This window comes from Trypanosoma cruzi, genomic scaffold, assembly GCF_000209065.1.
Source record: "Trypanosoma cruzi strain CL Brener 1047053517067 genomic scaffold, whole genome shotgun sequence".
NCBI classification, from domain to species: Eukaryota; Euglenozoa; class Kinetoplastea; order Trypanosomatida; family Trypanosomatidae; genus Trypanosoma; species Trypanosoma cruzi.
The window spans coordinates 5,289-27,526 of NW_001849473.1; the positions used below are offsets into that span (position 1 = coordinate 5,289).

At 51.3% G+C, this 22,238-nt stretch overlaps 9 protein-coding genes and 2 pseudogenes across 9 annotated transcripts, besides 17 other annotated features; all 11 read right to left on the reverse strand.

The window, feature by feature from the left end:
• Positions 1-1,078, reverse strand: Tc00.1047053511189.10 (annotated as a pseudogene; the record flags this gene model as incomplete).
• Positions 1-11,650: a sequence feature (heterozygous, Esmeraldo-like haplotype).
• Positions 1,382-2,914, reverse strand: Tc00.1047053511189.20 (hypothetical protein, conserved; the record flags this gene model as incomplete). Its single annotated transcript, XM_805458.1, has 1 exon — positions 1,382-2,914. The coding sequence occupies one exon, from the start codon at positions 2,912-2,914 to the stop codon at positions 1,382-1,384; it is 1,533 nt and encodes a 510-aa protein (XP_810551.1).
• Positions 2,913-2,938: a sequence feature (AT_rich).
• Positions 3,308-3,763, reverse strand: Tc00.1047053511189.30 (40S ribosomal protein S13, putative; the record flags this gene model as incomplete). The annotated part of the gene is made up of 1 exon (XM_805459.1): positions 3,308-3,763. The coding sequence occupies one exon, from the start codon at positions 3,761-3,763 to the stop codon at positions 3,308-3,310; it is 456 nt and encodes a 151-aa protein (XP_810552.1).
• On the reverse strand, positions 3,972-6,935 carry Tc00.1047053511189.50 (annotated as a pseudogene).
• Positions 6,975-6,999: a microsatellite.
• On the reverse strand, positions 7,190-8,374 carry Tc00.1047053511189.54 (uncharacterized protein; the record flags this gene model as incomplete). Its single annotated transcript, XM_805466.1, has 1 exon — positions 7,190-8,374. The coding sequence occupies one exon, from the start codon at positions 8,372-8,374 to the stop codon at positions 7,190-7,192; it is 1,185 nt and encodes a 394-aa protein (XP_810559.1).
• Positions 8,395-8,417: a microsatellite.
• Positions 8,509-8,556: a sequence feature (CT-rich).
• Tc00.1047053511189.60 (hypothetical protein, conserved) lies at positions 8,576-9,886 on the reverse strand (the record flags this gene model as incomplete). The annotated part of the gene is made up of 1 exon (XM_805460.1): positions 8,576-9,886. The coding sequence occupies one exon, from the start codon at positions 9,884-9,886 to the stop codon at positions 8,576-8,578; it is 1,311 nt and encodes a 436-aa protein (XP_810553.1).
• Positions 9,971-9,990: a microsatellite.
• Positions 10,093-10,159: a sequence feature (A-rich).
• Positions 10,252-10,327: a sequence feature (A-rich).
• Positions 10,328-10,361: a microsatellite.
• Positions 10,540-10,582: a microsatellite.
• Tc00.1047053511189.70 (hypothetical protein, conserved) lies at positions 10,618-13,800 on the reverse strand (the record flags this gene model as incomplete). Its single annotated transcript, XM_805461.1, has 1 exon — positions 10,618-13,800. The coding sequence occupies one exon, from the start codon at positions 13,798-13,800 to the stop codon at positions 10,618-10,620; it is 3,183 nt and encodes a 1,060-aa protein (XP_810554.1).
• Positions 11,651-12,564: a sequence feature (areas merged during assembly that could not be assigned to a particular haplotype. This can correspond to areas where the two haplotypes were merged or to regions with more than two copies in the genome that were merged during assembly.).
• Positions 12,565-22,238: a sequence feature (heterozygous, Esmeraldo-like haplotype).
• Positions 13,909-13,940: a microsatellite.
• Positions 14,063-14,086: a microsatellite.
• Positions 14,372-14,436: a sequence feature (A-rich).
• Positions 14,614-14,949, reverse strand: Tc00.1047053511189.80 (small nuclear ribonucleoprotein SmD2, putative; the record flags this gene model as incomplete). The annotated part of the gene is made up of 1 exon (XM_805462.1): positions 14,614-14,949. The coding sequence occupies one exon, from the start codon at positions 14,947-14,949 to the stop codon at positions 14,614-14,616; it is 336 nt and encodes a 111-aa protein (XP_810555.1).
• Positions 15,030-15,056: a microsatellite.
• Tc00.1047053511189.84 (hypothetical protein, conserved) lies at positions 15,289-16,134 on the reverse strand (the record flags this gene model as incomplete). Its single annotated transcript, XM_805465.1, has 1 exon — positions 15,289-16,134. The coding sequence occupies one exon, from the start codon at positions 16,132-16,134 to the stop codon at positions 15,289-15,291; it is 846 nt and encodes a 281-aa protein (XP_810558.1).
• On the reverse strand, positions 16,326-19,334 carry Tc00.1047053511189.90 (hypothetical protein, conserved; the record flags this gene model as incomplete). Its single annotated transcript, XM_805463.1, has 1 exon — positions 16,326-19,334. One exon carries the CDS (start codon positions 19,332-19,334, stop codon positions 16,326-16,328), a length of 3,009 nt encoding a protein of 1,002 aa, XP_810556.1.
• Positions 19,659-19,702: a sequence feature (A-rich).
• On the reverse strand, positions 20,276-22,238 carry Tc00.1047053511189.100 (hypothetical protein, conserved; the record flags this gene model as incomplete). The annotated part of the gene is made up of 1 exon (XM_805464.1): positions 20,276-22,238. A coding segment is annotated over one exon (1,963 nt), but the record flags the coding sequence as incomplete, so codon positions are not given.

Genomic DNA, 22,238 nt, shown 5'->3' on the forward strand with positions numbered 1-22,238 from the left:
CGCTCCGCCTCGTAGATCGTCATGCGCTCCTCCAATCCTCTATGCGTTCCAATAGTCGCTTTTCCAGGTCGTGCACATACACCTCGTCGGCTTTCTGCGCCACCGTGGCACGATCCGCCTTTTCCTGCAGCGTCGCTACCACCTCACCGCGCTGCACGTAATTTTGGTCAAATCCCTTCAATCGGCGCACCGCCTCGCCTCTACTGCCGCCTTCAGGTCCCACTCTCCCGTCAGCCGCGCCATTAAGATTTCGGCACATCTCCTTTCGCATTTCTTCCTTCAGTGAGGCCATGATGTTGCCCATTGTCATGGACTGCTCGTCTTTTAACTCACCGAGACGGTCCATCACATCCCGCAGAATGAGGCGTCGGAACTCGACGAGGAGTGGGGCGCCCCGCATGACCTCCTGCAGCTCGCGGTTATCTCTTCCAGCCTCACTTCGCCCGGCAGAGCCCACACCACTACTCACCGCCTCATCCTCATCGTCCTCAATGGGGGATGGTCGGAGCCAGAGTGTAAGCCGCTCCAACTCTTCCATATACTGTTTTTGCGACAATTCAAGCCCCTCACACATCTGCTCCAATCGCTTGCGAGCCTCCTCGCTCTGCTGACGCGCCTTCTTCTCCCGCTCCTCCCTCCCTCGAATTCGCTCCAGGCGCTCCATGTCAATCTTTTTCTTAAAGCTGTACATCTTCCTCAGTTCGCTGTCCACCTTTCCCTCGTCGTATCCCGACAGGGACCCAACAGAGGCACAGCTCCTCTCCGCAGCGACTGTCTGCGGGTCACGCAAAAATTCAGGTAGGAGCAACTCTGTAGAAAATCCATCCGGCATTTCCCCGCCACCCTCCGCAATGCTTTCCTGCAGCTCCAACAGTACCTGTTTCCGCAGAAACTGACGCACATTAGTGAATAATGTTTCGCACGACTTCACTCCCTCTTGCAACTCGACCAAAGAGCGCTGAACGGCATTCAGATTGTCAGACAGTTTGTTGTTCAGGTTCCGTAGGTATGCCTCCAGGGGAAACGCCTGCACAAGCATTGACGGAATCGGCGGAAGCTCACTCATAGAAAGACTCATTGTCAACACAGAAAACAATTTCCTCTCCTTCGCCAAATATTATGTAGAAAATATCCTGCTGTGATCATAAAACCGCAAAAAAGCAATAGATATTTATGCAGTTGTTAATAAATAAAAAAGATAGAGAAAGCAAAAGGAAAAAGATAGAAATATAGAAAAATTGTGATCTTCAGCACGCCTAGAAAAAGCACTAAATCTCTTGCCTTACGGAAAGTCAGGCAAATTTGCAAAATCCCTGTGTAACAAGCAACAAAAGAAGGCCAGAGACAATACGTGAAGAAGCAAGAAAAAAAGAAGGAAGCCTCACTCGGGGTGTACATGTTTAGATTCCTTCTGCTGCTTGTACTCCAGCATCTCCTCCCGCACAACCTGGATGTGATCTTCACTTCGTGGTAAAAGAATACGGCGTATCGCGCGCAGTGTCTCGATACTCGTGGGGCTTGCAGCGTAAGAAAGACGAGCAAAGTCCTCTTGCTGTAGAGGCGTCACGAGAACACTGTCAACCCCAGTCCCGCCCAACTTCCTCCAAAGAGTGCCAAAGACGCTGTACGATGCTCTGCTGCTCGCTGCAGCCTCCTGCAGGCGCCGCATCTCGTGTTGTGCCTCCTGTTCCCGCAGTGTCGTCAAATACAGCTCTTCGTGCGTGGTGTCCATCGGGTGTTGGTCCTTCACTCCGCTGTTTGCTGTCAGGGGCACCACTGCCGGGCGCTGCTGCGTCTGCAGCTGCTCTTGTGCCAGTAGGGGTGGCTGCCGTCCCTGTTTTCCCTCTGCGTCGTGCGCTCCTAGGGCCTCCTCAATCCCAACGGCAGGAACATCTTCGCCGGGCAAATGGCTCTTGCCATTGCAGTTCCTGTTGCTCACAGTAGACACATCTGGCCCAGCCATCCGCGTTGCCTTGGCATCAAGCAGCCGACGCTTCTCACGTCGAACGGCCTCCACGACCGGTCGAAAATCGGGCCGGTGGGACTGCAGCTCCTCCCGCGCCCTCCGCATGTCGCGCTGGAGGTTCTCCTCAAGTCCGCTCACTGTCTCCTCCATTGCCTCCACAAAGTCTTCGTAGTGCCCTGCAAGCAGTTTCAGTTCGTAGTGCTGCTGCACGCACTCCATCAGCACCCATGCCGTGAGAGCCTTCAGCGCAATAATGCCGTAGTAGTAGAAATCGTCGGTGCGCTCCCACCTGGTGTATTTGCTAATGACTTCCTTCAGTTTCGTAACATTCTTCTCAAACTCTTCGCGTGTGTTGCCAAAGATCATGGCGTCCCTCTCAAAATCCAGGTCAACCAGAAGAAAATGCTCCCGGTGACTCATCGTGGTCCCCTCGAAGCTCTTCATGTACGCCAGGCGCTTCTTCAGCAGCTGCTCTTTCGTAAGTCCCGCCTCAATTGGCATGCCATTCTCGTCGTACTTCGGCACAATGCTGCTCTCACCGCCAAAGGGCTGCAGCTTGCGCGGTCGCAGAAACCCAAGGCGTTTGTCCTCCCGTGCACCGAATCCGGCCCCAAGCCCTACGCCGGTGGTGCCGTAGGGCGTCACTTGTGACGTGAAGTCGCGTGTGGAGCGCTGGTACGCGTCAAACTCCGTCTTCTCGCGCTTCACTGGCGGGAGGTTCGCCACCGGCACGCCGCCGCCAATGCGCTCCGGCTGACGGAAGCTCATCTCCATGTACACCTTTGCATCGGGGCTGTCGCGACGCATGAAACCACGCTGCTGCGCCTCCGCCTCAAGGCCTTGCAACTGATCCCTGTCCAGCGGTGCGCCAGGCGACGGCTGCTGCCGTTCGTCAAGCCGCCCGTCGCGGAGAATAACGCAGGAAGCAAAAATGCCGACTCGTCGCATAATAATTAATTTTATTTTATTTTACCCCGCCCGCACACAACAGGAAGAAAGAAAACAACAGAACAACAACTACGCCAAAAGTACTAAAAAGAAGAGTCGTTCGTTTGCTGCTTTCGCAGTCCTCTCCTTCTCCCCGGGGCGGCCAACGGTAATCCCCGTCCTCGCAATCCAACGCGGGCAAAAACCACACAGAAAAACTAAAAAAAGGAAAAAAAGAAACGCAGAAGAGCGCAGCAAACAGATATTGTGGCAACACTACTGGTGTGAAAGCAAAGCGAAAAGCAGAAGCGCCCGACACAAAAGCCTCCAACGCACACACAAAAAGTGTGAGCGGTGGTGGAAAGAAGTCAAAATAAATAAGAAGATAAAAATAAATAAATATTGCACTGTTCATTACGCCACCATTGCAGACGCCGTGCTGGACTCATACTTCCACGTGGGCGGCAACTGCTTCACGCGCTTGTAGTAACGGGCAAGGCGGTGAATACGGGACTCCACCAAAATCAAACGGAACTTCGTGTCCCTATCCTTGGTATTGCGCTCCAAGTGCTTCCGCATCTCCGTGGCACGCTTGATGAGGCAGTAGAGATCCTCTGGGATCTCCGGCGCCATGCCCTTGTGCTTGAGAATGCGCAGGATCTTTCGGCCTGTGACGTTCTTCACCTGAGCAATACCCATGGAGTCACGCAGCTGCATGCCAATGCGACTGGGAGCGAGACCCTTTTTCGCCAGCTTGCAAACGGCGTCAATAACATCGCGGCTGGCAATCTTCAGCCACGAAGGAGGCGTGCGGCAGAACGGCAAAGACGAGGCGGACTTGCCGTGACCAACACCTTGCATGCGGACCATCTTTTCTTCTTTCTGTGGTGGCGCTACGAAGCACACTTCCCAAATTGTTGCAGGATCATGCCAATTATTATGAGAGATTATTTTTAAAAAGAAAGAAAAAGGGGCGGGGTGGTCGACAAAGGCAAAAAAAGAAAAAAGAAAAAAGAAACACGTCGGAGTCAACAGCCTCAATGCCCCCGGCAATATGAAATTAAGGTGAGACGTTTCAATTACGATTCACCTGCAAAGCGTACGGCGGCGTCAACCTGCAGCCCGTAACCGCCAGCTGACATCGCTCCCAGGAGCCACTGCGCGGCCTTTGCGGGGCTCATCAAAAATAACGCGTCAATCCCCACTTCGGCGGCGCTTCGGCACGCAAGCGACTCAAATCGTCGGTTTAATGAGAGCGACTGAAGCACCTCCTCGTCCAGCAGTTTCACCTTCGCGGACTTTTGCCATCGCTGAGCCACTAACGCAAGACCCGTGGCAATACACTGCGCCATGCTACAACCCTCCACCCGACGTTTTGGTAGTGACTTCACGTGCATACTTGGCAGATCGTAGACCGTGCAGCAGGGTGCAACCACAGCCAGTACTTCTCGTCCCGCAAGACGGCTGGCGATGGCGTGGCGCAACAAGCTAAACCACGCCGCCAGGAAGTACATCGTCGTGAAATGATCGGCAAAGGAAGCGACGGAGCTCAAAAAACCAAACATCGTCCCCCATGCCAAATGCGTATGCAGGGGTGCTCCAGCAAAGGCAGCCACAATGCCCTCAAGATACTCTGGGGTGCGAACACAAAAAAGCGCCGGCAGGAGACAACATCCCACATAGTTCAAACCTTTTCCCACCGTTGCATCGATGTTGCTAAAAGAAGCGACACCGTTGCCGTCATATCCCCGTCCAAAAGCGTCGGGGAAACAATTGCCGTGGCACTCATTGCTGCAACAACCTTTGAGAGCGTTGTGGAGCAGTGGCGTTCCTGCACGGAAGAGCAAAGAACCTCAAAAAGCACAAGGCTGATATCCTCACGTATGACTCCCGCGTGCCCACCCGATGCCGCTGCTGCCAAACAACTTGACAAAAGACGTGTCGTCGCATCGTCATGTGGCGCATCCTCCGCAGCAAACTGCAGCACGACAGGAAGGCACTTATTTAGCAGAGTTTCCAGACACTGAAGGCACGCCGCTTGCTCCATGGAGGACTTTAAAAAGCGCAACAAAAAATCTGTCAGAGAGTGCCGCAACTCTGCACGACGCAGGCCATTCTGAAGGCAGTACGACAAGAGATGCTGTATCACTTCCACTGCCATGTTGCACTGCCCCGGGGCATGAAGAAAAAGCGACCACACAAATCCAGCAATAAGTGATGACGCATTCGGAACGTTGCAATGACAGCACGCACTGTCTACTGCGGCAAGCACCAACGACGCCGAGGGCAATTGGCAGGTTGGACTGACACGCACAAGTGTCTGCACAGCGTGAGTGCAGCAATAGACAGCAAGTGGACCGCCTCGTGACAAAACAACAAGCGCACGTTGTAACCACGCCGATGTGTCGCATAAAATGCCGGAAACGAAAGAAGTGACACACGTCGAGAACAATCGGTGCACGGCGTGAACGGTGACCGCAAGAAGAAGCGACTGCTCCCACGTGAAGTTTTCGCCAACACCGTCAAACACAGCTTCAAGGATCGACAAAAAAGCACGGCAGACAGACTCCTGCTCCGCCCGAGCAACGCAGAGAGAAAGCAATTCAATCAACTCTGCAGCTGCCCAGGGGTCGACAGTCTGCCTAAGTAGTGACGCAAGAGGCGAAAGAAGACGTCCTGCAGCATCCGGCAGACTGTCCGTCAACGACACTTCCTTCTCGTCACACACACGACAGAAGCAACGAAGGGCAGTTGTCCATGCCCGCCAGTGCGCCGAGGAAGGCCCCTGTTGAAGTTCAGTAACCGTGACGCAAAGAGATCCCACCGCGATACCCAACAAGTGCGGGTTCGCCTCCATCAGAAGCTCCAGCACGGCACCAGCGTTTGCGGCTGTGTCACCACCAGCGCATCCCAACGGCACAAAACAATCCTCCTGCAATGCGTCCAAAAGTGCGGACTCATCGCCGTGCTCCAGTTCAACTGCGCGCGTCATGTAACTAAAAAGTGTCAACAAGAACGTTTCGCTGTCGCATAGAAGCGACGCCTCCGGGTACATCTGCAGCACACCAACCAGGCACTCAAGCGCACTATCAACGCACAAGTCAACCGAAGAGTTCTCCTCTAAATCCGATAAGTATGCCGCCTCGCAAGTCGAAAGAAGACGAATGCTGCAACGAAACACAAGATGTGCAAACGCTTCGTCGCTGAGTAAATGATAGGCGACATCCAAGAGCAGGCCGCAGTCCTTCAGAAGAATCGTGTGGGAACCCCCGGCCTCAAAAGACGCCAATCCCTCCTCCAGACTGCGGCCGACGACGCACCGAAATTCATCCGAAAAGATAAAAGAACACGTCGGACGCTCCGCCTCCGTTGTTTCACTCGGCCGGGGACGACGTCGCAGTAAGCACAGAGCAACACGCAAACACAATGCTCGTGACTCTCTTCCTCCTGCAGGGCCTGTAGCCCATTCCAACAGACGGCGGACCACGACAGACGCTACACGTCCCCACAATTTGGCATTGGCATCACACACCTCCGCCAACCGCAAGATAATTGTCTGTTGCACCAACACACGCCCCGTCTGCTGCCGTGCCGCATCCCCTGACACAATGGCTGAAACGCACTCGTCCATGAATTCATCCCAACGCGCAGCGGGATATTCAAGACCGGCAATACGGCCGAGGCAGGAGCACAGCAAGACATGCAGTTGCTCCTCCGCAGCTGACGCAGCAAAAGGGGCGTTCCGCAAATACGCCAAAAGCTCATTAAGAACACGTTCCTTGTCGCTGAAGCTCACGCCCTCGCACCATGTCCGCTCGCTCACAAAAGACTCCAGCGTCAAGGCAGCCGCCAGCCGCAAATTCCAAGAAACTGCATCGGACGCAACTACTACTTCCGTCAAAACGTCCCCAATATTCACTGCCGATGTGTAAAGTTCAATTAGACGCAAATCTGCCGCTTTACGTTCAACCTCTGCAACGTCATGACGCAGCCTGCTGACACTAATCAATTCCACCACCTCCCCCGCCGTGCACCAGCTCATCCTGCAAAAAAGTGGCAACTTATTTCGAGTATAACTGCCAAAAAAAAAAAAAAAGAAAAAAAAATATCGGCAGAAAAAACATACATGTACCTGAAAAAAAGCGCCACCACCAAAGCTATTGCGTCCCACGACCATAATTACCACCAGCGGCAAAATTAATAATAACAATAAAAGCGGTTCCGGCAACAACTTAAATACACATACACGTACAAATTCAGGAAGGCGCCACAATTCCCAGAAGGGAGACAGCAAAATCATTTAAAGGGCGTTAGAAGTAACACTCGAGTAGATCCTTCCAGTTCGACTGTGAACTCACTGCTCAACGTCACCCCCACTGCATTGACCGGTGACGCACGCAGAAGCGCCACAGCGCCCCACATTTCCGACAAGGAAATGCGAAGCTCTAACTTATCGGGCCACGCGGCACACTCAGTTTTTGTCACTACATATACCGCTAACGGCGTCCCAGGAAGGGAGCTGCGTTGCGACCAAAGCAGAACTCCTGTTCTTCCGTCCACTACCGCCACTTGCATCAAAGACCCCAATGCAAAAAAAAATGCATCACAGCGCCAGCCTTGCTGGTGGTAGCGTACAGCGTTGTCATCCGCTTTACCATTGCTACCCTTATTCTCCAGGTTTGTAGCCCCATACGCCTCCCGCGTCGTATAGAATGGAGCAGGATCGTCCAAGTACGCCGACACGATGTCTCTGGCGTAGGCCTGGGTCTCCATCGCGCGCAATAGAAGGCCCTCAATGGTGGTGTGGAGCAGGACACGAATGTCATGGTTGGCCTCATGTGTGGAAAATGTCCCATGCACCTTAAATCCGCCTCCCGACCACTTTCTGTAGAGCACTTTCTTTTTATGCGCCATCACATTGACAATATCAACGCCATGAGCCGTGTGTTTCCTCGCGTACTGAGGATTCATATCCGCAACAGCAATAGCAATAAATCTTCCATAACCGCACTGTTGTACCTTCTTCGCCATTCCCTCCCTCTCCCAGCCGCCTTTGCCATTATACAGTACCCAGAGGTTAGACAAAAACCTCTGAAGCCCCATCCGTGTATCGCCCCAGTCAAACTCCGCCAGCTCAAGTACGACAAAACTCTTACAAATGTCTTGTAAGATCGCCCGCCACTGGGGGTACGCATGCTGCCAGAGAACAAACATATGCACGTCCAACCCGTCTCCTACCAGACGACTACCATTTAATATGCTCTGGGCCTTTGAAGTAAAAGCGGCCCCTAACGGAGACCGCTCTTCCTTCCTCGTCTCCTGCCGCAGCTGCCGCTCCCCCTCAAAATTCACCTCACTGAATGAATGCTTCACACTCCGCAGGGCATCCTGGCACACCGATAGAGTCACCACCACAAACAACAGAAGGGGGACAAAAGTCGCCACAGCGCCAAACCCCCGCCGGTCACTCCGCCTTCTCATCCACAAAAAACACGGCCTAAAAATAAATAAATAAATAAATAAAAGTACGGCGCAGAACAGAGTCTTTACATCACACACCCAATCTTGCCAACGGCAAACGCCAAATTAAGGCTATATATATATAGCACGATACTCCTCTTATCTTTCTTCTTTCCTTCCTTCATTCCTTGTCCCTGTCCTTCTCAATCTCTTACTCACTACTCACTGTAAACCAGGAAAACTTGCGACAATCTTTTCTCCATCCTTCACGAGCGGTGCAATCTTTCGTATCGTTTTCTTCATATCAAGCGGTGCATCCTCCGTTATGTCTGGCATCGTATTGTTAAGGCTTCCACTACCGTCGTAGTCCATGCTCTTCAGCCGTGCCTTGTAAAAGCGTGCTCGTGCATCTACTCGATCCCATGTACCTTCCACATCCTCCGCGTCAAAGCCATCGCTTGTGTCCTGCTCGGCGTTTCCCTGGCCATCCAAAATCTTTCGTTTCAACCACATGTCATTGATGGGCTGCCCAGCGTCCTGCAACGCCTTCATCTCTTGTAATACTCCATGAACATTCTGAAATTTCTGTTTGTACTTGTCGTAGTCTTTTTCAATCGTACCCATTGTAATCTTCGTGCCGCCTCCTGGATCGGGAGACGTGTTTGCCGCGTAATCCCCGCCAAGAGGGCCCCCACCCGTGTTTTGCCCAACAGATGCCGCAGTAAAATCACTTTTGGGAGACTCACACGGCTCCTCCGTATGCTCCACGTCAGGTCGGTTGTTCTCTCTCTCTTCAAGGCGACGGATTGAAGCCTCCACACGGTCCTGAAGAACCCTCGCATCCAGCAACTGTGGCGTGAACCTCCACAACTGCACGCTAAGTCGCATGTCTGTCTCCACCACACGCCGAACACCAGCGTCGCTAATAAATGTGTGCGTGTCGTTGGGTTGTTCGCCAAATCGCCACCCCCACCTGGCCTCACCGGAGCAGCGCATCAATGATCGCTGTGGCAAAAAGACCTGCCCACGGCGCCCCGTCGGTTCATCATCAAACGACAGCACTGTGTCCGACAAAAGGGAGAGGTAAAGGAAGCAGCAACCCACTGTGGGATGTTCAATGTGCATCTCATAACCAGGCATATTGTGCTCAACCACTCGCGCGGTGTCCGGCACGGAGCCCAGCAGAGCCGGAGCAACATCCCGCATGCACGCCATTAGGGTTGGCGACCAAACAAGCCCCGGAAGCCGCCGCAATTCCTTTCTTTGCCAGCTCCTTACTTCCGTAAACCGTTGATCCCCGTGCATCTCAAGATATGTATGTTTCACGATCTTGCTCTGTGGGGTCGAGCGCTCCGACAGCGCCTTCTGCCCCTCCCGCTCAAGCACAAGGCTGAGCTCGTCCCAGATAATACTCTCCTCCCGGCTGCTCACTGCGTTGCGGTACACTTCAACGCGCCTCACGCCAGCTGGAAGGACAACTAACGAAGGATCCGGTGTGAGACGCAAACTTAGCCATCGTGTGGGTCTCCACATACGCGCAATATATGATAAATAAAATAAATTTTTGCTCCCCACACAACTGAAGTGCAGGGGAAAAAAGGTACAAAGTGAAACTGTAAAAAAAAAAAAAAAAAAAACGTAATGAAGGAAGCATTGCGGGCAAGAAGCAAAAATTATACACAACGGGGCAGGAGGTGACGCGGTACCAAAACCACATCTCAATGACTCCCTGCCACACGAATAAAAAATCAAAAAAAAAAAAAAAAAGCGGACAAAATTTAACCAAAAGAAAAAAAAAAAAAAAGACTACGCGTGTATACATCATCGCTGTTTTTGTGCATTTGTGTCAAGAAGAGTCCTCTTCCGCCCCTCACAATCGTCTCCTCCTCCGCACGCACAAATAAAAAAAAAAAAAAAAAAGGAAAATCAGTACGTATAAACTAAAGAAAAGAAAAAAAAAAGAAAAAAAAAAAAATATATATATATATATATATATATATATATATATTTCCTCAGCGCCTCCAGCAACTCCTAATAGCGCCAATGCAAGACAATAATAATAATAAACTAAAATTTTCTTCCAGTTGCCACACATACGCAAAATAATGCACCAAAAAAAAAATTTTGTTTGCTTTAATTCCACCGGTCCAGAATATGCTCCAAGACAAACACACACACACACACACAAAAAAAAAAAAAAAAAAAAAAAAAGCAAGCAAAAAAAAAAAATTGCCTCTCAGCAAAAGAAAAGCTAACGTCTACTCCTAAGCCTGATAACAATAGCCACCATCCTCATTATCCCTCAACCTTCGTAGCAATTCTACTGGTTTACGAATCACTCTCTCTGCCTCTTCAAGATGTTGCAACAACCTCGAAAACGCCCTCGGACTCTCTCTTTCCAACCAAATTTCAACACATGAAGACTCCGAAGAGTTGGAAGCACTCAGTTCATACACCTCGAAGGCACAAGAGCTCTCCTGCGTATCCCACGGAACAACATTCTTTTTTAATGGCGCCACTTCATAGTTCTCAGCCCCGGTGGGCAGAATCCGTCTCTCCAATTTATTCCCCTCCACTGTCACATGTTGATCCTTCAATGCTCCAAGAGGCCCATTGCCCCCTTGTGCAAGCGCCAAATCCTTTGTTTCCGTAAGCTCCAAATGTCTCGATGACACGTCACCATCCGACAGTAAATGTCCATCCGCCTCCTCTACACTTAGCATCAGCGCCTCCTCCGATTCTTCCATCAACACATTTGACGATCCCTTCAGCAAACCAACGGCCTCCGCTACCGGAAGAATTTTCTGCGCAGACACAATCGACCTGCCTCGCGCCGTATCTTGTGAAAACTTCCAAGGGTTTTTGTCGATCGATCTCGCTGGCAGTACATCTAACCACCGCTCCTCAGGGTTACAAGCACCAGAAAACAACGGAGAAGTCGCCGCCTCACAATGCATACCATGAAAAACAGGAGAAGTTGCATCCCCTCCACCCTCAAAAGAAGAAATCCGGTCCATCGTCATCGAAGGCTCAAAAACCCCCGACTTGCCAACAGACACCGCACATGGCACCATTGAATCACCACAAGGCATCACAGGAGGCTTACTAAAGCTAGATAAACCATTATCACACACACAAACCTCCTCGGACAAACAAACATGACTAAAATCACGGTCTTCCAAGACTAACAATCGACGAGGAGGCAAACACCACCCATCCATCTCAACCATTCGCAGAAAAACATCCTTATCTAATAAACTACGCCACTTCTGCCCACGCGGAGGCAAACACCAATCATCCATCTCGTTCTCGTGCGCCAATGAGACATCAAACGACTTCCTGCTCATGGGACGTTCACTACGAGGAACCACAGTAACACTCTGAGGCAACGACTCCATGCTGCGGCCTCCCTCCATCTCGTTCTCGTGCACCAATGAGACATCAAACGACTTCCTGCTCATGGGACGTTCACCACGAGGAACCACAGTAACACTCTGGGGCAACGACTCCATGCTGCGGCCTCCCTCCATCTCGTTCTCGTGCACCAATGAGACATCAAACGACTTCCTGCTCATGGGGCGTTCACTACGAGGAACCGCAGTAACACTCTGGGGCAACGACTCCATGCTGCGGCCTCCCTCCATCTCGTTCTCGTGCACCAATGAGACATCAAACGACTTCCTGCTCATGGGACGTTCACCACGAGGAACCACAGTAACACTCTGAGGCAACGACTCCATGCTGCGGCCTCCCTCCATCTCGTTCTCGTGCACCAATGAGACATCAAACGACTTCCTGCTCATGGGACGTTCACCACGAGGAACCACAGTAACACTCTGAGGCAACGACTCCATGCTGCGGCCTCCCTCCATCTCGTTCTCGTGCACCAATGAGACATCAAACGACTTCCTGCTCATGGGACGTTCACTACGAGGAACCGCAGTAACACTCTGGGGCAACGACTCCATGCTGCGGCCTCCCTCCATCTCGTTCTCGTGCACCAATGAGACATCAAACGACTTCCTGCTCATGGGACGTTCACCACGAGGAACCACAGTAACACTCTGAGGCAACGACTCCATGCTGCGGCCTCCCTCCATCTCGTTCTCGTGCACCAATGAGACATCAAACGACTTCCTGCTCATGGGACGTTCACTACGAGGAACCACAGTAACACTCTGAGGCAACGACTCCATGCTGCGGCCCCCCTCAATTTCTGAGTACATTAGAACTGAAGCGTTGTTTGTTTTTTCTCCTGCCGAGAGGTTGTTAATGCTTGAATAATAATGTTTTTCGGCTGGTATCAACTTTGCTAAATCATTTTGACAACTCTCCGCTCCTTTTTCTGAATTGCATGATGTTTTTTGACTGGTGTTTGCTATTCCTGCCAAGTCTTCTTTTTCCACTTCAGTGGATCGCTTATTACTTTTATTATCAATGATGGGTTCATTTTTTTGTAACGGTGATGGATCGAGAAGGTATGAATCATCCACTTTTAATGTTGCAATCGTATTTTTAACAGAGGTTTGTGATTCTCGTGAGCATTGATAGGGTTCTCCATTAATCCTGATGGCTTTGCCGCCCCATGGCCCATGCCTCAAACCTTCTGGAAGAGTAAAAACAGATGGTGTATTAGGGCAATGAATGTATTCGCTGGAATTCTGAGTAAGAACTTGTGCACTAGGTTGCAGTTGCGCAGATTGGTATAACCGTCGAGTTTCTGGAAAGTGATATTCAGTGAGGTGCCGACATACTTCGTCGTCGCTAACCTCAGCTGGGCGTGTTATGGTGATATAGGCAAAAAAACCGCCCCCCGTGCGCATGATTTTAACGCTAAACGATGACGGGAAGGGCAGTGAGTTGCATATGTCCAGTTTCAAAGCCATGTAGAGTTCATTCTTGCGGCATGGCAACACAGCATCCCAGTCATCACCTTCAAACTGGATGCGGTGGATTGTTCTTATATTCCCGGTATTTCCTTCTTTGGTGGTTTCCATGTTCGAAGTAGGTAAAAATTCACGGGTTTGAGGCAGTTTAATAAAAGTCAACGGTTCTTTCTGCGCTGCCGGACTCTCCTCATTGTTTCCCGGTGGCTTTTCATTGGGGTTGTGTGTCGGTTGCTTCTGTATTGTTGGAAACATATGTGACAGCGGCGGGGGTAAATAAAAGCCCTTGTCGTCGCCCATAAGTCTAGAACGAGCTGGTAACCCCTGTGCGGCGACAAATCGCCCCGCGTAGGAACTGTCGCGGGGTGTCTGAGGCGGCATGACGAGAATTGGCATAACGCACTGCTGCTGCTTCTGCTGCTGATAACTCTGCGGCAATCCATTATTTAGTTTGGAGCGGCGCTTCCACAACTCTCCGTGGCAGGTGAACGTCTGCGTCTCGCAATCGTGGCGCCAGGCGCCTGTGATTGCACTGCCACACGTTGGGCACACGAAAATCATGGGATGAAAAAAGTGAGTTGCCACGGCGTAAAAGCCAAACAACTTTTTCTTGGGGCGTTAAAATAAAGCAGAATGAGAGAGAGAGAAAAAGAAAAAAAAAAAACGTCCAACAAAAATAAAAAATAAAAATAAAAATAAAAGGTGAAATCAAAGACAGGACGGCATTCACCATGAAAGACGCAGCAATCCAAAAATATGAAATTCCTCCGCCACATCTCCCCCTACGTGTTCGCGGCTCCTCGTTATCCCGCATTTAAGTACGTATAGATATATATATATATATATAATTTTTTTTCTCTCTTTAAGAGAGAGAACCGCGTCTCGACTGAATTGAAGGCGTCCCACAAACGTCATGTCCCTCACACCTTCGTCCTTGTGGCCATCGGAAGTGTAGGCACAATCCCGGGCATCGGTGGCAGTGCCCATTTCATACGGGCATCAGCGCCAACGCCACAACGTGGAAAAAGATGCGCATTGAACTGTGGCTACTTGAATGGGTCTATCACTGCCCACCAAACGACAAACACACAGGAGGAGATAAAACATATATATATATATATATAACAGAGACAAACAAAGAAAAAAAAAAAGAAAACACGTCAATCAAAAGGAAAAAATAAGCAGACAAAAAAAAAAGGCAAATACGAATATCATAACAAAATCCTATCAAAGGGGAAGGAGAGGGAGGGAAAGCCGGTAAAGAAATGCGTGTGCCTTTCCCCACCCTCCAATCTTTTTCCTTTTTCTTTACAGAATGCAGTGGCATCCGTGCGATTGCTCGGGGCTGTCTGTGTGGAACCCACACACATGCCTCTACGCCGCGTTGTGAGGCAGTTTCACAATAAACACCACCGACCCCCCGCGCAGGAACATGTTGCGTATGGATCGCTCCTTCTGCTGTTTATTGACCATTGCCAGCTCAACCACATCGCGGAGAACGAGGTTGAAATGCTTGTCGAATGCGACAACAGTGGCGACAAGGGATTTATTAAAGCGCGATTGAATAAAAACACGGGTCCCGTTTCGCATTGCGCTGTCAAGTACGCTGAAAGGACCCTCCGACACAGTTGTCTTCAAAAACTCTTTGCTGCTGACTTTCTTTGCGCCAGACTCCGTCCGGAGTGTTTTCGTGGGCCTCTCATCCAACATTTGCCCTCCTTTTTTTCTTTTCTTCGTGTGTGTTTTCTACTTCCTAGCAACACTAGAAACACCCCAGCAACATCCCCAACAAAAGAAAAAAAAAAAAAAAAAAAGAAGGGGAAATAACAAATGAGAAAGTGAAGGGTAAAAAAAAGTGAGATGAAAGCCACAAAGTGCGATAGCGGCACCTTCTTCTGCACGCCACTTCAAAAAATAAAAAGAGAGTCGGGAGGGAGCAGGTGACACAAAGCAGATGGGTCTCTTCTAATGAATCACAGACGCCCACTTCCCACTCCTCTCCCCTTCAAAAAAGATAAAAGCGGACTGAGAGATAATGACAAAGGCGAGCTAACCCGCTCCCACAGCACGCCACACCCACTCGTCAAAGCTACGTGCAGGTGTGTACCCCAAGTACTCTGTCTGCTCTGTGTGTTTGCCGTAGAGAATACCGCCGCATGTGTGTTCATTCACGAGCACTGGTGCCCCTGACATGCCGTGGTAGCAACGACCCTCAGTCGCGCGGCACATCCCGCTAGTATGCAGCACCTCCACTTTAGCCGTGGTCGCCGTCTGCTGCCCCTCCACGCACTTCAGTTTCGCCAACAATTCCTCTCGCTGCGCCGCAGATAGACGTTGCAGCAAGTCAGGGTCCGCCGTGTCCAGCAGTCCCAGAGAGCCCACGCCACGGTAGCCGGAAACGAGACACGAGTCACCCACTGCAGGGTCCACAGCGGATAGCGTGAGGCCACCGCCTGCGGTCTCCGCCAACCGTCGAAACTCCTCCACATGTGCATCGGGCTCAATTTTTCCCGAGGGTGAAGCGGCAGGTGGCTTTAGGGCCAGAAGCGCAACATCAGCTGAGGGGTGAAGTGCCACCAGACGCAATTCTACGAAGCTGGTGGCGATCGCGCGTCCCTCGCTATCCGGTAAATACAAATGCACGACCACAAACCGTGTCTTACGATACGCCTCCGGGATTTTCAGCCGAGCTGGATCTGCGATGAAGTGCCATGGTGCAAACGTGTGCTTCGCGGAGAGGAGGAACAGCCTTCCAAGAGCCGCGGTGTCGTGCGCCGTTTGCAGCAGGCAGGCAGTTCCCATCATAAGCCAAAGAGGCTGCGACATTTTTCCCGGCACGTGTAGAAAACTCATGACAGGAAAACAGCTACTGTGTCCGCGGGAAGATGCCGCCATTGCTTTGACGCTCACGACAGCCTCACACCCAACCTGAGAGCATGCATACAAAAAAAAAAAAACAAGAAAAAGAAAAACAGGCAGTGGGCATGGGCGTGACCAGACCAAAGGTCCAGTCAAAAGCGTCTTCTCCACCCCTCATTCACAATGTCCCAGCCGGGTTTAGAGACATTGTTCAACAAAGCCACGCATTAGCGGCGATCCCAGGCAACCCCACTGCAGTCCTCCAACGTCTTCATATTCTCCTCTTCTGCTCTCGCATCAGAGCACTGCAAAAGAGAGGCGTAAAGCACTTTCCTATTTTCACCTCCATCATCCGCGGAGACATCTTTTAGGGCTGCACGATACAACTCTCCGTGTGTCTCGGACATGTAACGACGGAAATCTGCCGCCGTACTGAGCCTCATTAAAAGCAAACGGCAGGATGGATGTTCACAATCACGGAGGACGTGCTTCGTCGCAAATAAAAGAAAAGACTTGTCTTGCAAAATGAAAGGCAATGATGACACGGTCTGTGCATCGTATAGCCGATGCACCACATCGTAGACCAGACCGCATAATTTTCGTTCCTCCCCATTTCCCCGTAACAGACAAAGAAGAGGTGACAACAATTCCACAAGGCGTTCCTTGATCCACAATTGGCACGCAACCTCCTTCACAACAGCATCCTCTAGATGCAGCATGTTGTATAGTAAGCTCAGAAGGCCTGCATACAATGAAAAAGGCAGTGGAAATTTATCGAGAAACCGAAGTGCTGCCGTGAGAAGGCCTGCCACCGCCTCAAGGGTTGCACGGGTGTGGCTTGCCTCGCTGCGCTCCAGGATGCCGCTCAACACAACCAGAGCTGCACTGAAGTCTTCCCAGCTATTCACGCTTTCCGTTCCTGGTGCAGACTCTGATGTGCTGGCAAAAAATAACTGCATACGTCTTAGCAACACGGGGACGACAGATGGTCCGGCCTGAGCAATCACGTCAAGTACACTGCTGCACAATTCATCATCTGTCATGAGCACCAGCCCTAATTCAAGAAGAAGATCAGGTGAAGCGGCATCTTGAGATGCAGCAATGAGAAACGCAATTGCCTCAAGAAGATCGCACTCCTTTAGCGGCAAACGTCGTGGTTCTGTTTTTGGCACGTGTCTCGTCACACGTACCAGCAACGGAAGCAATTTTAGAGCCTCGTCGTTCTTTTTTGTGTCACCCGTATCGGCCTTCACTTCGTCGTTGACATGACACTCTTCTTTCTTCAACAAATATATCTGACAGCATCGCGTCAAGGAAGCACACAGCAGTCTGATAAATTCCTCATCCTCAAATAAATACGCGCCACCATCCTCGGAAGCCGTGACAGTCTCTAAGAGAGTGTTCCAGAATGCACGTGCGTAGCCTGGAACGCTCTCCTCCCACGCCTGCAGTCGCCGTGAGGCCAAGACTATGATTTCAATCCATTCAAACGTGACACTTGATGGTATTCTAGCAACAATGACCGCCATGATGTTAAGGGAGCCAATGAGATAGACGGCATCCAGCTCGCTTAGGCTAGAATTCTCACCGAGCGAAAGGACGGTGTTCATGTACTCATAGTCCAATACGAGGGTGGCCGCCAGGGGGTATGCCTCTGCAAGTAGTGTCAAGGCGGAAACAGCAGCTTCCAAAACCTTCGCATTTGTTCGTGCCTCTGTGGCAATTGTGCCGATGCATCCAAGTGTACTTTCCGGCAGCAGTCGCATTGCATCGCCGCCTAAAAAGGTGATTGTCTTGAGTACAAGTAACAATGCCGATTCCCCTTCCGTATCGTTGACCAAGAGCGAAATGTTCGAATCTTGGCTCATATCTTGCATGACCTCGCACAATATGTCGATGCATTTTGATGCCAATATAACATCTCGCCCCTCATCCGAGAATCGAATAAGCGATTGAAGTAATTGGAGTGCCCCCACAACGACACTGTTGCTGTAGTCTGTAAGTAAATCCTCCAAAAGCACAACGCCACCAAGCAGAAAAAAGTGTTCCACCAAACAGTTCTTGTAGTAAAAGACGTCAAACCCCTTGTAATGGTTACGCGCTTGTCGTTTTGTTTGTTTCCCTGAATTTGGCGCCGCCCACTCCTGCCCCCCAATCGCACAGGCAAGAATTGTGCAGGCGCAGGCGCTGACGTTCTCGTCCACACCACTGGCTGCCGCAAACACAGCCTTCAGGGCACCTGGTAACAACACCAGCAGCGCAGCTGCCATGCCCGATGGGGCGTGTGAATGGAAAAGAAGGCGGGCGATAGCGTCAAGATCCTTCACACGGGCCGCGCTGTCAAATTGATCCCTCTGCAAAGAGTCGAGTGCCGCACTAAGAGCAGCAACAGGAACTTCATCCCCGCCAGTCGCCAACGCCGCACTGAAAGTTTCCGTCACGTTCCCCTCTTGGCTCGCGTCTACCGTGGGCAAGTTGGTGAGCATGGCAAGACATTCATCCACACCTCTGTCGAGTTCCGTCTGCGTAAGACGCAAAACAATAAGTAGCTGCAGAACCTCATCCTTCACACATACGTCGTCCCGCACACTCGCGAGGGCACAAAGGCGTTTCAGACGCGAGACAACGGCACCACGCGCCGTGCTCGTCACACTACAGGACGCACGCACCAATCCAAGAAACGCCGTAAGAAGGCTAGATGACATACACATTCCATCGCTGAACCAAAGACTATCCAGTCGCCTCCAGAACTCATCGTCGCAAAGCAACCGCGACGCCATTCTCTCGCCATCGGACGCCAACTGCACTGCCCAACCAAACAGCGACAACGCCAACCTCGCCACTGCCGTGTTGTCAACAAAAACGAGCGCCACACACGATGCAAAATTCTTGCTGATGCCGTCCATTAGCGTGTCGGCACGGGCGCCGGACACCGCCATGGCCGACGCAAGCTGCAACACAGCCCCATCTGCATCTTCGTAGCCGCAGCAGCCTCCTGCTCGCGACAACAGTGTAGACAAGTAAGAAGGACATCCCTGCGCCAGAAACGGCAACAACAGTCGGTGAGAATTGACCTCTTGCAAAAGCGCCCGGCAACGATCTGGTAACCACGTGGCGTCGCCGCCTCGCCGCACTTCACGTTCAATTCGCTCCACTTCACGCATCAATAACTTGTGTTGGTCAGGGAACTGCCGCGCCAGACGCGCCATGATTTGCTGCGCCCGCCTTCGACCCATCAACTACGCCAAGGTAAAGCAGCAACACAAAAATGATATCACGCTCTTCCGTTGCTGCTCCCGCTTCTCTCCCAACTACACGCCGTAATTTATACCCACACTCGCTCCGGAACCCCAAACTGTTCTTTTTTTTTTTTTTTGCAATTTTGTTTCTTCCCCCCTCCCCCCAGACAACAACACCTTTTTTTGTGTGTGTTTGTTTGTTTGTGTGTGTCTTCGGCCCTTTCCCTTCGTCGGCTGCTCTTGGAAGGCGCAGCCCACTCCCAGCTCTCTTTTTATTGTTCCGCCTACGCTGCACGAGCCCCACTTTCTCTTTCTATCCTGAAAGAAACAAAACAAAAGAGGGAAAAAAAAAAAAAAAAAGAGAACAGCCAGCCTTGGCACCCCCAACACGGCAGCGTCATCTCGTCAGTACGCCAACACACCGCCACTGACCACCAAACATTTGCAATCACATCGGTGTGTGCGTTTGTATCGGGCGCATACGATTAAAGAACTTCACCCTTCTTCCTTGTAGTCCTTTAATAGGTTTTCCGTCCCTCCACCTCTCTTAGATTTCGATTTCCTGTTTTCCTCCATGTTGCGTTCGTTTTGTTGGGCATGGGTCCTCCTTTTATTTTATTTTCCTCTTCCTGCCATCAAGTAAGTAATCTTTCGCCTCTCCTCCTGCGGAAGCTTCATACACTCCCTTCATGTGGAGGGAGAGGAAACCAAAAAAACAAACAAACACACACAGATGCGCACATAGAAAGAGATGGAGAAACAAAGAAAAAAAAAAAAAATAGGGGCCGTCCATCACTTTCGGCTGCACGACGACGAGCGTTACTCACGTCGCCACCACCCCTCATCCACCTCAAACTCGCCCCTCTCATGCACGCAAAAAAAAAAAAAACAGAACGCACTAGTTCGTGCGAACGCTGTGCATGCACACACATCCACATTTAGGAGGGCCGCGCCAAGCCCTTCACGACCTCGCTGACGTGCTCCGCGTTGCGGCACCTCACCCATCTGAGGTCAATACCGCCCCGTCCGCCGCTGCGCCGTATGGGAACACGCACATAAATGCTGCTTTCATCAATGTGAAGGTAAAAGTTCCGCTCCGTCACACCGCCGCGCGTAAAAACGCGATAAAATGGAGGTCTGGATTGTTGGCTAACCTCAGCAAAGACATATGTAAAGCCAAGACCACTCTGACGCTGAGCATCCAGCGCATCTTGTACATCGCGTGCGCTTTCAACAAACCGTCGGTGGCTGCGGATGCTCCGCACAAGAGCAACCATCGGAGCGATGAAATTATTCAGAAACTCATCTACATCACCAAACTCCACCTCGCGTCCCGTCAATTTGTCCTTCAGGCGGTAGTAAATGGAACCGTTGGAACGTCGTTCCTCACTGATAAGCCAGTTGCACGTTGACCGCTCACCAATCTTCACCACCGCAATGGCCTTGTTGCGCCTTCCAGTCGCCGGACGAAGAATCACCTCCCCAATCCGTTTGTCGTGAAGATATGTTTGTGCTGTGGCGCTGGTGGTGTCGCGAAACAGCGGATGGCGCGATATCTTCGTTGCAAAGACACGGGCGTCAATATTCATCCGCACCGTACGGAGAGAATTCGCACTGCTCATCGCATCGTTAACACATTTGGCATAGGACAAGTAGTGGTTATCGCTGTCCACATCGTCCTTGCCGCCTTGTTCCGCATTACTGCGATTCCCATTAGAAATGGTGTCACGTGGTCGACACCACCGCAGGCGCAACTCACAGCGCTCCCAATTGCAACCAAAGACAATGCCCTGAATGGGCACACCACGACGCAACCAAGTTGGAGGTGTCAATTTTGATGGAGGTTGCGGCATGCCAGCATTCTCACGCACGGATTGTTCATACAGGAGCACATCCTGCCTCATTGTCTCATCGTCAATATCTTCTGCAGCGATAAAGGCGCCCAACCCAAATGATGTCGAAACACGAATACCCGGGACAGTCCCACCACCACGAACGCCTTGCACCGTCCCCATCACGTAATCCCCCTCACAAATGACTAGGGAGCGTGTGTCAACCGAGCGAGTATCGGAATACGCGCTGGATTGTGTGCAGTACACGATGCCCGTCACAAATGACATAAGTTCCCTGTCCGACAGCCGCCGATATGGCCGTCGCAGGAAAGACTGACCCACTGTTATCATCTCTTCCTGCAGGAACTCCACCTCTCTTTCACCCAACAACGATTCCCACTCAGGGCGGCGGGCCTCGCGAATGGCAGTAATCATCTTCCGCTGGTGGGCATGACGGTCGATCCGATCACGCTTTTCTGACGCCTCCAGCCGCATAAATTCTACAAGTGCGACAAGTCTGGAAGGAACATTTTTAAGCGCCGCACTTGCAACAAATGCCGCAGCGCCATACCACTCTCGTGGTATCAACGTCTGATCAAGAAGATGCCACCGGGAAAAAGATCCTCCATTTTCAGTAGAAGCATCACTTGGGGGTCCAAAACGCAAAGATGAAATCGCATTATGGGAAACATATGCACCAAAATACTCTTTAATGAGCTGGCCGCACTCCTCACGACTATTCGGGCGACGCAACGTTAGCAGTTGGTGCAGTTTGCGAGCCCTTGATGGACCAAATCCCGCCAAAAACTGCAACGACGCCACGCTTGTCGGTCGAGTAACGCAGTCCTCCACCCAGACTCCGCATGCAGTAACCCACAAGCTCATTTCCCAACAGAGCCGCGCGTACAATTGATCCTCTTGCTCACCCGTTACATACACTGTAGCACCAAGGGAAAGACGTAATGCTGTCCTTTCCTTGTCAAAAAGAACGCAAATAGCATGAAGAGGATCTTGTACGTAACGCGCCCAGGCCAAAGACGTGCGGGCAAGAGAGTCAGCCCCAGGAATC